At 32.5% G+C, this 13,822-nt stretch overlaps 2 protein-coding genes across 7 annotated transcripts in view; one reads left to right on the top strand and one right to left on the bottom strand.

Moving 5' to 3' along the window:
* Positions 1-1,464, top strand: part of MARCHF7 (membrane associated ring-CH-type finger 7) — a 47,004-nt gene extending 45,540 nt beyond the window's left edge. For all 5 annotated transcript variants that reach the window (XM_031960590.1, XM_031960591.1, XM_003763890.4 and 2 more), the window contains one exon: positions 564-1,464. In XM_031960590.1, coding sequence (XP_031816450.1) covers positions 564-632 — 69 coding nt within the window. In that variant the 3' untranslated portion in view covers positions 633-1,464. The remainder of the gene's footprint in view (positions 1-563) is intronic.
* A 1,278-nt stretch (positions 1,465-2,742) lies between these two features.
* The window catches only part of LOC100913237 (CD302 antigen), a 176,982-nt gene continuing 165,902 nt past the window's right edge, over positions 2,743-13,822 (bottom strand). For both annotated transcript variants that reach the window (XM_023499237.2, XM_012544758.3), the window contains one exon: positions 2,743-4,707. In XM_023499237.2, the coding sequence (XP_023355005.1) occupies positions 4,511-4,707 (197 nt within the window). In that variant the 3' untranslated portion in view covers positions 2,743-4,510. The remainder of the gene's footprint in view (positions 4,708-13,822) is intronic.

The following is a 13,822-nucleotide window of genomic DNA, read 5'->3' as shown; positions in this document are numbered from 1 at the left end:
CAATCTTTTATAACTCCTTTCATGATTGATTCATTCAATTTCCTAAAGAAACCCTAAGATATCCTTATGTAACTTCATAATGATTATTTCATTGCTTCTTGGTAAAAATCACATCCTGAATTTTTAGTAGTCTTTCTTTCAATATAATAGAAATAAATGGAATAGAATAGTTCCAAGAAAAGGTCACTTTTTTTTTTTTTTTGACATTTTTAACTCAAGCTATGTTTATAGTGAACTTAATTGATTATTTTAAATAAATTGAACAAATATATTGGCATTGCATAGTTAGTGACAGCTTCAGTGACTTTAAATTTATTAGTGTTCATAAACTAATGAGTTACCCATTGTCTGCATCATCCATTCTTGTGAGGTGCTTTTTTCTTAGAATTGTAACAGATTAAATTTTCTGTTAAGTGTCTTTAAGATGATATCCTTGATCCTCATTTTGGCAATTTTTAACCAAATTGTGATCTAAAACTCAATTTTTTCCCCCCAGACATTGTTCTCTTATAACCATTTTATTTCTTGGTCATGTTTTTATTCTGTTATTGTTCTTTCAACAGCCTCTGAAGATGAATCTGAAGAAGATGGAGACCATAATAGAACATTTGACATGGCCTAACATCATGTGAGACGAATGAGCTGCAAACAATTGATAATAAAATAACAATTAATTTGGGAGGGAGGGGATGCTTATTAAAAGTACATTGAATATTACTACTTTTATTTCAAATGTTGCTGACTTCAACCTACACTGTTATGCCCTAAAACATGGCCAGTGAAAATAATATGTTCATAGACTGGCAGGTTCATGTTGATTTTTTTTTTTTTTTTTCCTTGAGGTGAGTGGGAAAGTATTAGCTTTGTTTCAAGTATTTAATTCTCCTCCCCTCATTTTGTGTTCTGATTACTGTAGTCAGATTATTTATGGAAGATTATACAATTTCAATTTTATCCCTTGATAGTAAAGAGATTGGATACTTTTGAAGATGGGAAGGGAGGGATGGGCAGGAAACAGGATGATATTTTTCTGTTTAAACTTCCTTAAGTTGCAGTCTCATTTTGATAATCAATTCCAGTGTTTAAAAAAACAGTAAGCAAGTGAAACTTTATGAAAAGCTGTAATATTAGGTTTCTAAAACAAATTTAAACTCTTAATTCACTTAAACAGCAATAAAAGATTACGAGGACTTAAATGTTTAAATGATGGAATTATTATGTTTTGATTTGAAATCTGTATTTGATATATGTGGTATGCAGATATTCCATTCAGGAATATTACAACTCTAAATTTTATTTCAAAATTCTCTGCAGAAATGCAACTTACCAAAATTATTGCAATCTTAATTAAGTTGTTAATTAAAGTTTTTTAGATCCCATATTCACAATTAAAACACTGGTTATCAATGTGTTTTTTAGTGTTGTCATTTCTATAATAAATAAATATGATGTATATATAATTGATATTTGTTGTCTTCTTTTTTTTTTAAACTTTCAGGTTTTATGTATTTAATGTTTCTTTATTATTTTAAGAGAAAAGGAATCTTTTTAGCTATTAGTTTTGAGTTCTGGAGTAGAATTATACAAGTATAATTCTAGCATAGGGTTATATTCCTGAACTGAATATAATTATAAAATGCTTATAGGATGTCCCAAAAGGCTTAGTGCAATTTTAAGTTTTATCCAAAAAAAAAAACAAAAAACAAACATCCAAAACTTGTCATCAAGCTTTAATAACTTGAAACAGCCCTAAGACTATAGGGACACCTTGTGTTATTATTCAAACACTAAGTCTGTTTCTGCAAAACTTTTTTCCAAAAGTCTCTCAGGTAATATTTCCATTCTAAAAACATATCTCTATGCATGGAAGCAAAGGTCTGAATTAAAGTTAGTCATTTATTGTATTATATAGTTGATAGGCTAATGTGCAAGATAATGTTAGCCCCTCCCTCTGACTTGGGTTAGTCATTGATTTCAATTAAATTCAACAAACTCATTTAAATACCTTAATATAAACTAATACTGAGGATACAAAAAAAGTCTTTATCATACATTCTGCTTAAGAGAGAGGGGCTGGATAGAGTATGTAAACAGTTATAGTACAAAGAAAAGAAAAAACCTATTACAGAAAGTTAGAGGAAGTTAATGGTATGGTGGAAAGTGCTGGATTTTCAGTCAAAAGGACCAGAGTTCGACTTTTCAGACTATTTTAAATGTGCCTGTAACCTTGGAGAAGTTATTTTACCTCTGAATTTCACTTCATTTTAGATTGTTGAATTCAATAAATTAGTGCCATCATTTTTGATGAAACATGAGTAATGAATGTTTTTGATGCCAGAAGCAAAATTATAAACAATATATTAATTTTAATTTGGGGTTCGTGAACTTTATTTTTATTATTTCAATATTACTTTCTACTTCTGTATATTTAATGATTTGGAAAAACTCATTTGTAAAATGAGCTACAGAAGAAAATGCAAACTATCTCAATATCTGACATAAAAACTCCAATTGGGGTCATGGAGTCGAGACACAACTGAAACAGCTGAGCAATGATGACAACAATTGTATAAATTGAGGGAGTTAGACTACATCGTCATGGTCCTTTCCTATTTTTTTTATATATATATATGCATGAATTCTGGGAGATGGAGATGGAGTATATTCTGGCAATAGAAGATGGTTCAGTTTTTGAAATAAATATATATTTCTACACACACATATACTACATGTACACAGACATTTTGAAGATCATTGATTTCAGGTTCAGAATCTTTTAATGCAAGGTTCTGGTTGGGTTGAATATTAATAGTGAAACTGCAGGTCCAGGTTTTTTCTTTTTTTCTTATTTCTCCTTGATGTCATAAGCTGTGGTCCAAGAAGCTACAGTGGACAAATCACCACGGTAATGAACCATGTCAGTAGACAAAATTTTTCCTTTCTCTTTTCCACTTTAGTAGACTACATAGGCTTTTTTTCTCAGTACAAACTTTCAATCAGTAAGGGAATTGCCAGAACTGTCTGTCAGCACTGACCAGTGTTGAGTGCTTTCTCTGTATTTGTTGGGTGGCAGCAATTTAATGGAGTAAATGAAGCTTAAATTGTAAATGTCAGCTTATATATGTTGATGAAAAAATAGTATGGATAAATGGGATTCATGTATTTCATAATGGAGAAGACCTGAACTTAGGTATGGGTGATACAACCAAATTCCCATAGTAAGAATTAATTTTCCTTAAAGATCAAGCTGTCCCCCAGGACCTGATTGCCCCCTCTCCCTTTATGCAGATTTGAGCCCCTCTGACCAACCAAGTAGATGGCAAGTCTTCATATTTCCATGCTGACATGTTTCCATATAAAGACAAGGGTTTACCCAGGGTAGCTAAGTTATACTGTTTCCTTTCTGTGTTTGGGCAAAGTAAACCTCTTATTAATTGCACGGTGACTTACAGATATCTTCATTCCCAAATCAAATATAAACAGAATTCCAGCATTCACCTGCTCAACAGTTATGTAAATAACTTGAACACTTGAAAGAAGATATCTAATGCTGCCATCTCTTTAAAATTTTGGAACATAAGCCCCATGTATAGTATGCAATATAAATTTTTGGAAACGGCTGAATGCTATTCAGAACAGTGATATATTAGAAATAATACCAGATTTAGAGATAACTATTGCATCCAAATTTTGACTGCTTCTTAACTGTGAAGTACAATTTATAACCTCTTGGCATGAATTTCTGCATCTGCAACAAGGAATTGAATGACCCCTAAGGTTTCATCCATATTTCAATCCGTATTGTGAGTAGAAAAACATACTTTGGTAATTAAGTAAATGAGACTTGATTTTCTTGCACAACTTGTAAAATGATCTAGTGGAAAGAACTTAGAATTTGGAGTCAGAGGCCTTCGGTTCAAATTTGAGCCCTTTTACAGTTGTCTGTGATGTGTAGTCCATGAATGTATATAGTGAATAGTCTAGGAACTATATATTTCATATCTATAAATAAATCTCATGATGAGTCTACTTTGAAGAAAAATATGTATGTGGATATGAAAATTCCAGTATGTTTCTTAATAATACATTTCATTTTATTACCATTATAATATTTAGTGTTTATGTAAACTGCAATTTAGGTATACATGTAGCTTAAGTATCTCCCTTTTCAAATGAATAACTGGCTTTGAGAGTTTGGGCAAATCATTTCATCCCTCACTCTCATTTTCCTTATCTGAAAAATTAGGGTACTGTATCAGATGCTTTCTAAAACTTCTTGCAATTTTAACCTAGTTTTGCTTTGAAGCTATAAATTCTTTTTGCAAGTCAAAGAATTGTTTCCAGTATGATCAGCATTCTGTAGAGATAATTTTTTAGTTGCTACATAAGTAGAAAAATGATTTTGTGATTTAACAAACCTTTTTCCCTCTTATCTTAGAAGCTTGTATTTGGTTCACTGTTCAAAACATTGCTTTGAATCTACATCTGAAACTATTAGTTCTTACTGAAATTAGGCAATATACTCATTTTCTTCTGCATCTACTAAAATACAGTCATCATTATAAGAAAGTTGAGGTGCTGTTGTATATGATGTATTTGTAAGGCCAGATGTGAGATTTCTTTTGTAGAGGAACCAAACTATTGCTCCTGTAATTGTCAGAATTGTAGTGCTGGCAATCACCAATGCTGTTATTAAAATGTGGTTATCTGTGAAGGAAAAAGAAAAAGAAATTACATGTTAGGGACCAAACTATTCATGTTTCAACATCTGGGAAATGTTGGTAAAAGGCATGCCTAATTAAGTTTTGTATTTATAGTAATTTTCTTAAAACAGGTCTGACCATGCCATTTTGGTATCTTGGCATTTAAAGCCCTTTACAATCTAACTCCAACCTACTTTTCTTTAAACCTCTGCTCACTTATATAAGGACTTAATCAAGTCTCCTGGATGCCTCCTTCCTAACTTTTCATGATTTTGATGTTTAGCCTGATAGAATGTAAGCTTATTGAACATATGAATTATTTGATTTTTTTTTCTTTGTATTCCCCCCATCTAAAAATGTCTGCACCTATGTCTTTAATGATTGAGCCATCTAAATTGTCAAAAATACTTAGATATCTGGATTTCATGGGTTTGTGTGTTTACTGCAGTGATGACTAAATTTAGGCATTAAATTGTGAGACCCATAATTTCTTTCTTTTTAATCTTTTACTATTTGAGAAAAATAGGCAATGTAGTGTTAAGTTGGGACATGAAGAAAATTGCAAGATTCTTGTAGACAAGCAGTTTTTTTTTTAATGTCCAAGTTTCATTCATTTCTTCTGAATTAGTCAACATTCAGTTTCTAATAACATCCTGCATTAATAACCATCTCATACATTTCAAATTGTCTCCAGTTTTTCCAAAGGAGACAATTAGCATAAAATTGAATGACAGATTTTTCTTGATATTTTCTAAAACAGCCATTTCCCCAGATTTTTTAGTTCAGAATTGTTTCAAAAACAATTTAAAAGATGCTAAAATGGTCTGCCAACACTGTAGGATACAACATTGAAAACATTTAGAACAATTTTGTTTTTGTTTTTTAAAACTGTTGTATTCTAGGATTTGCTACTACTAATTCATTGAACATTAGGTCTATAACTACTCAGAAGGAGACCTTTGAAAACTATGAACAGGCTTTGTTTTTTGTTTGTTTGTTTGTTTTGGTGACTATATAAAAGGCAAGACAGATTTAAGAAAATCTCTAAATGGAACTATTCATCTACAAACAATTCCTTCAACATTTAAAAAGCAACAACAGAGCCAAGTGTTTTTTTACACTTTAAAATCACTTCTACAAACCTAAGGTTCCCTGGATCTAAATGCTTAGACCAGAAATGCTTCAACTTTTATTCAAATGGTGATTTGGGGGTCCTTTGGGAATAATATCTGTAATGATTAACTGTTAAAATTGAGTAATTGCAATAAAATGCTCATGACATCCAGATGATGCTTTTAGATAGTACTAAATTTGAATTTTTTAAGGATTTGTCATTATTCCTGATGTAAAAGGATCCCCAGAGAGAAATTGGTTTTCACCTGTCCCAGAAAGAAACAGTACTATCTTTTGGTAAGCTGACAGTAAGCATGTTACCTCTACAGATGGGAAAACACTAAGCATGGCAAAAGTAAAGTAGATTGAAGTGGAAGGCTCCTTACTATACTTTTACAGTTACAACCAAATAGATATGTATTAAATATGCTATAAAATATATTTCTTTTGCAGTGACTTTAGGAGTTCAGAAAATTCTTACCCAATTCAAGCAAACCAAAAAAAAAAAAAAAAAAAAAATGCACATCTTCATCTAATCTTCCTCAAAATGGTTAAGTGCATTTGTGCAATTTCCTTTCCACAATTCTTACTCTAGTGCTCTAGCTTCCTTGTCAGACTCACTTCAGCAGTGTTAATATTCAGTGTTTGTGCCTTCCATCATTATTACTCTCATGGCACCTTTAAGCATAGTTTTAGACATTGGAGAGGCCATATATTTGAATGAGTTTGACACAAGCAAAACATGCTTACCCATACATTCAAAGTCACTAATGAAAGTGTAGGACAAACAAAAGTAGATAAAAAATGGGTGTCAGCTAAAATACCATATGCTTTTTCTTTTTAAGTTTTGAGACCCATAATTTCACAAAAAGTTGCCCCAAAGTGCCTGAACCTTTCTTCTATTTCATCTAACATAAGGCTCCCAAAAGAATACTGGCTGTCTGCCTATCACCTTTTGCTCTTGACATATGACCAGCATATCTTTTCCTATCATGTATTTTTTGTGATGTTTTGTTCCTGTTCTCTGAAGTTCCTTTTTGGATATATGTTGCAGTGCTCTTTTACTATGTTCCCTTTCCACTGTTACCAGGGATAATTATTTTTATGGAATATCATTAAATTTATAACTGAATGAAGTTATTAGAAAATTTACATTTATTACTATCATGATCAACTTTTGTTAGCCTTTTGAATGGCCAGATTTTGTAATACTGTATTTATCCATAAGAGGAAAAAAAAAGAAAACATAGTATGTTGATATTTCAGCCAGATTTCAACCTACCTTCTAAGTCTTTGCTTAGGCATTTTACTTTAAATCTGGGCCAAACCTGCTCATTGCCCATGAACAACTGTAATTAGAGAATTAGAGGCTTAAATATGCTTTTCTGGCATAATTAAATAGGATTTAACATTTATATGACCTTGGGTAAGCCATTTCATTTTATATGGACCATTGAGATTTTTATATGACTGAAGGCCAGACTAGATCTCTTAGCTCATCTCCCTAATTTTACAGATTAGGAAGTTTTGGTTTCAATCCAGATCACTTCTAAAATTCCTGGGTTTGGAGTCAGAAAGACCTGAGTTTAAATCCAACCTCAGACACTTAATTGTGTGACCCTGGGCAATTTCTTGCCTCTATTTCCCCATCTGTAAAATGGAAATCACAAAACAAATACCTTCCAAGGTTATTAAGATAAAAGAAAAATAATTGTAAAGTACTTAACACTCTGTGGCACATAATGCTATATAAATATTGGCTATAAATTATGTTTTTTGTTAGCTGGGGAAAAACCACTTTTCAAGAATAGTATAACAAAGTTTTTTTTGGTTCTCTGGATTCTTTACAGGCAACTTCTTGCAGCTCTATCAAAAAGTATTGCTAAAATGTGCAAGCATGCAGTTCTTTCCTTTTGCAAACTTTAAGTACCTTCACCTTTGCATGAGATAATTCAGCTAGCTAAATGTAAGAGAATTGATTTGCAAGTTAGGAAGAAAAATTAAAGACTTAAGATCATAAATGGCACCAAAAGATCCAATGCCATATGAAGATGTCTGAGTTCCTATCCCCTAGAACTTTCTTATATGTGCACTTATTTTTGCAGTGATAATAGCTTACATATTTTATGTTTTTATATGGGTTCCATGGTTACTTGCAAATTCATGCCAGTAATTGTAATGGGCCAGAACTCTGTCCTTGAAACAAGGAATCTTACAAAGTGCTAACTCATGGAATGATGAGACAATGGTTCTAATTTAGCATGGTGATTAATGGTGATTAATAGTTCTCTAGTTCAGTATGATTGATTTAATCTTACAACAAATAATGGTTCTTTATAGTGATATAATGATTGGTTTATACTCTGTACACTGCATATAAACTGGGACAAACTCAATTCCTGGTGGCTCCCCATTTCGCCACTGAAACCAAGTCCAGTCTAAAAGACCTCCAGAAAGCTAGTCCAGGGTCCTGGGCAAGGAAACTAGACTGTGAAGTAGATAATAAAGAATTTGGACTTTATCCCTGGTCATTCTGTGGTGATTACTCTGCTGAAATGAAGGCTAGTCCAGAGACCTCTAGAAAACCAACCAGAACACAAGTTGACCATTGTCAAGTTTTGGCAATAAAAATTTAGCAATTGGGAGAAATATTTCCTGGAGGATCTTCTTTATGCAAAAAGCATTGTTTAATGTCAGAAGATCTGGGTTTGGATCTAGGTAAAGTCATTTCTGTGGTTTTAGACAAATTATTTCTTTTGGATCTTCAGTTTTTAAATCTAAAAAATGAAGTGATTAGAACCAGATGATCTTGAAGATCCAAAGTTATGTTATCCAAGTAAGGAACATTAGCCACAATGAAATATTTTAAAGTAATTCCTGAGTCTTAGAGACCACTACTTAAATGTCAAAATATTTTAAGGAAAGATTTAAGCAGATTGGGAGAGTTGTTTTTATCATTCTAATATAGTCTTAAGATATATGTTAATTTTTTTTTTAGTTGTGCTATTTCAAAAAAGATTCTTTATAAGTTTTCAGAGATAATTCTTTTAAATTCTAAATTGATCCAGATGTTTCTGAAATGTTCCACTGGAGTTAGAGCATTTTTTCTTAATCAGGAATCAGTTACATAAAACAAACTAAATTAAAATTAATGGTTAGAATGCTAAAGCAGTTTTAGAGTGCCTTTCAAACTTAACTACTTAGAGAGGCTATGAATTCAATGGGTGGCCTCCCTATGGAGGACCAGAGCAAGAGAGGAAAAACTAAAATGCCCCTTCAGAGTTTGATCTTATTCAGTTTTCTGGGGCTTGCCTAGTATGTTTGCTCTTTGCCCTTTGTTATTCTATGGGATAGGGAAAGGTGAAGGCCAAGCTACCATCAAATCCTGATGGTGGCCTCTTAAAATCCTTTGACCTAGCATTGGAAGCACTTAAAGAAAAGGCACCATAAGCTGTAAGGGAAGGGGAGGCCGTAAAAGTGAGGTTGCCATTTGCTAAAGTGAAATATATTAGTTCTCTCTCTGGATAATGATAACTATGGATTGAAGCACAATATTTTTGCTTTTTTTTTTTTTTTTAATCTACTTTTCCTTTCTCATGGTTTTTTGCTTTTGGTCTGATTTTTCTTGCCCAACGTGACAAATATGGAAATATGTTTGGAAGGTGTGTACTTATTTAAACTATATCTGATTTTTTTTACTGTCTTGGGGAGGGAAAGGTAGGAGAGGAAGGAAGAAAAAATTTGGAACACAAAATCTTAAGAAATGAATAATGAAAACCATTTTCACATGTATTTGGGGAAATAAAATATTATTGAGGAAAAAATACTAGCATTAATATGATGTGATTAAAGTAATGACAATTCTTAGTAACATTTTTTGATGTTTATGTGTGTTCAAGCCTCAAAATCCTCCCTTTTCATAAGGGGAGACACATATAACCACTAAAAGTTAAAAATAGGAATTAGCATAGTGCCATTGACATTACAAGTGCTTAATAAAAGCCTTCAAATTGAATTTATAGTAGCAGCCTGGTCCACCAAATAGATAGTATAACTATATAGAGAGACCTGGACTTGGAAGTTTGCAGACCTAGAGGCCAGTTTCATCCCTGCCACTATTTGTGTGAGGAAGTAGGTGGGTGACTGGGTGGGCTCGCTTTTTCTTTATCTGTCAAATGGAAATAACAATGCTCATCCAACCTCCCTGGACTTTTATTAAAATGAAATGGCCTTTATTTGTGTTGTGAGTGGTTTGTGACAGAAAGGAGACTTGGGAAGACTGGGAGGTCCAGTGGAAAGAGCACAGAATTTAGTCGGAAGAACACAAAATCATCAATTTAGAGCTGAAAAGGACCTTACAGCTATTTCCTGGGTTCAAATTCCAAGTCTGCCACATTGACATTAGGTCAGGCACTTAACTTTTCTAGTCCTCAGTTTCCTCATCTATAAAAGGAGGAAGTTGAACTCAATCACCTCATTAATCCAGCATTAAATCATTTATGATCCTATGAATGGCAGATGTAGCAACTCAAGCCAGTAAATACAAAAAATAAGGAAAAAGAGTAGAAAGTCAATATAAAAGAGAACTGTATAATCTTTTGTGATAATAAAGGCCACATTTATGCAGATTGTCCAACAATGGGTCATAATATAAGAGAAATGGGTTTTATTCTATAAGCCTAAGAAATAAATGCCTGGAGCAGGTGGAAGAAAAGATGATGAGTTGGGGTGGGAGGAAAAGGAAAACAAGCAAAGGACCTGGGGATGATTAAGTAGTCCAAGAAGATAACAGCAGGAATAAGAGATCTTTTGATAAGAAAAAGACTAGATGTTTCAAAATAGCTTTGTATAAAGTCTTTAGAAAAAATAAAAGAGTCTGTAGATAAACTAATGAAGGAGAAAATAAGTTTAATGTTGATGGAACCCAAATTTTAAAAGTGAAATAAAGGAGGGATAAAAGTAATTTAGTGCTTGAAACAAATTGGAAAGGACAGATAGTCATCAAAGGAAGAAAGGGCACAATGGCAATGAATGAGAAATTACAGTTGAGACTCCTTAAATAAATGTTTTAAGAAGTCAAAATAAAAAGAATGGCAAGGGCATGGCAAATGCTAAAATAAAGGATAAAAATTAAAATTTTAAGGATCATTGAATCTTTATTCATATTATATTTTGCATGTTGGACAAACTGTAGAAATGTTTAAATCACAAAGTCCATTTAGGATTTGGATAAAAAATATTTACTGTAGTACTTTAATACTTTTATTAATACCTTTTAAAAAATATCACCTTTATTTCCAAATGTATCTTTCTTCTCCTCTCTAACCAGAAAGTCATCCCCTTATAACAAAGATTTAGGAAGGGGGGTGGGGAGAGAAAATTGGAGGAAGAAGCAATTAAATGAAACTAATTAGCATATTCCGGAAGTCTGAGCAACTACAATTTTTCACACCCATAATCTTCCATCTTGGTAAGAAGGGGCTAAAAACCTAACAATTTTTTATGGTAGCAAAGAACTAGAAACAAAGTACAAAGCTATTGAATGAGGAATAGTTAAATGAACATAATGTATTAATAACAATTACTGAGCTTCAAAGAATTTACAGAAGTATAGGGAGAGTTATATATTCTATTGTAGAATAAAGTAAGCAGAATGAGGAAAACAATATGCACAATTACTATAAAAATGTAAATGAAAAGACCAAAAAAAAAAAGAAAGAAAGAAATAACTGCTATGTAATTATAAGGACCATGAAATTTGTCTCTGGAGAATAAATGAGAGAATACACTTTTGTTACTTCTCTGCAGAGGTGAGACACTATAGAGGTGGATGATACTGTCATACTTGATTAATATGTTATTTGGTTTCTGTTTAACCACATTTTTTATTATTTTTTTTTAACAAGAAATGACGATGTCAGGAGAGATCTTTTCAGAATTTATGTAAAGCAATAGATATAAATAAAATTGAAAATTAAAATGTCAAATTTTAGTTAGGTACCACCTATGAAATAGGGAAAGTGGTTTGTAAATTGAACCCAGTTATAACTTTTGTACGTGACATGATACTGTCAATAATACATTTAAATAATGTATTTTGATAATGATAATAATTCACTTACTATACAACAGGCTTGTGAGGTAGGGTGGAGTATGCCAGTGAAGCTATAAGTTAAAAAAATAAAGTGAAGACTCATAATAATGGGATTTCAGTAGCTTGCTTGTATATTCTTCATATTTTAAGTCTCTCCTTACTCCAGTTCATTCTCCACTGAGCTATCAAAATGATCTTTCTAAAGTACAGATTTGACCATATCACTTCCCTATTCCAAAAACTCCAAAGAATCCCTAGTGCTTCCAGGAAAAAATATAAAGCCTTATTTAACTTTTTAAAATCCTTCATAACCTGCTACTGTTCTGCCTATCTAGTCTTCTTATATTTACTCCAATTCATTCCATTGACCCTTACCTTTTTGGTGTTCCTCGCCAAGACATTCCTGACAATGGATTTTCATTAACTTTCCTCCTTTTCTAGAACTCTTTCCTTCCTCATCTCTGGTTTTTGATTTCTCTGGCTTCCTCTGAGTCTCAGTTTCAAACCTTACCTTCAAGAAGTTTTCCCAATCCTCAATCTTAATGTTTTCCCACTACAATTATCTCTAATTTACCCTATAAATATTTTGTTTGTCCATAATTGTTCACATTATCCCCATTAGATTATGAGCTTGGAGGCAGGGACTAGTTTTGCCTTTGTTTCCATCCCAGGACTTAGGACAGTGCCTGGCATAAAGCAATTTATTTGTAAATGCTTGTTGTTGCTTTTGATGCTGGGAGATGAAACTGGGGGTAGAAAAGGGAAAGAGAGGAATGATATTATTCTGAAGGTATGAAAATGCAAGGTGGGCTAATGAGCACTTTTAGTGTGCATTTTGGAACAGACAATGCGAAATAAAATTGGGAAATGGAGTTGAAAAAGATGTGCATGAAAGAAAAATATCAATAGAAAAAATGGATCAAGAAATTTTGATGCCAGCTTTCATTGGCACTAGTCATAAATTAGCTTCCACCAAGAGGATGCACAGTCCTATTGGTAGAAGCTCATTTTATGGAACAATAAGGAAAAGTCAGTTAGAAGATGATTAATGCATTTACCACTGGTGGCAAGAGGACCAAGCATGATTATTAATGATTTGGTTTGCTGTCTAATGCTGGTATGTTACTATTGAGAAATCAAAATTTAGTGAGATTTGGGAGGTGACCTTCAGATTCCAGAAATACACATTTGTGGGAAGAAAGATTTTCTTAAAAGACAAAAACAAAAAGGCTGTGGTAAAGGATGATAACAGAGCAGAGACGAAGTGAGGAAAATCTGAAGTAGTATATCACACAAATTGTATACAAAGAAATGTCAGAAGGGGGTTCTATGTATAAAACAGAAATGAAAAGATTAGGAAATGAGATGAAAAGATTTTTTAAAAGGCTGTAAGAGCAGAAGATTAGGATGAAGCAGAGATATGATAGGGAATATAATGAATAACAAATATTTGCTTTAATCCAATATAAAACTCCAAGACAGGAAAGATAGCACATTAAAAAAAATTGGAATAGAATATTGAATTCTGAATATTGTAATAGAAACTGTGAAGTTTATGTTCAAACAGAGAAAAGAATTAGGAAAACTCATGAAAAGTGTAAAGCATGCTGTGGAACAGAGGAAAAAGAAGCAGAAAAAAGTAAACAAGGATGAAAATGTAGGAGTAGTATGTTTATAAGAAAGATGCAGAGCCAAAATTAAAGGCAACCCAGATGAACTCTTTCAACATTGGAAACAACCCAAACTTGCAGACCCTAGAACTGCCTCTGAAAATAATAGCATAAAAAAACCCTAAAGCTTGGGTGCTTTCTCCTCTTAGGTGAAGAGAACCCAACTTTAGCATAAAATTCCAAGTCAAGAAATAAGTTGGAAAAATGAGTAAACAACAACAAATTGAGCATAAAAGCTATTC

Source organism: Sarcophilus harrisii, chromosome 3 (genome assembly GCF_902635505.1).
Source record: "Sarcophilus harrisii chromosome 3, mSarHar1.11, whole genome shotgun sequence".
Classification (NCBI taxonomy): domain Eukaryota; kingdom Metazoa; phylum Chordata; class Mammalia; order Dasyuromorphia; family Dasyuridae; genus Sarcophilus; species Sarcophilus harrisii.
The sequence above is the reverse complement of the archived record's forward strand: the minus strand, read 5'-3'. Positions and strand labels throughout refer to the sequence as shown.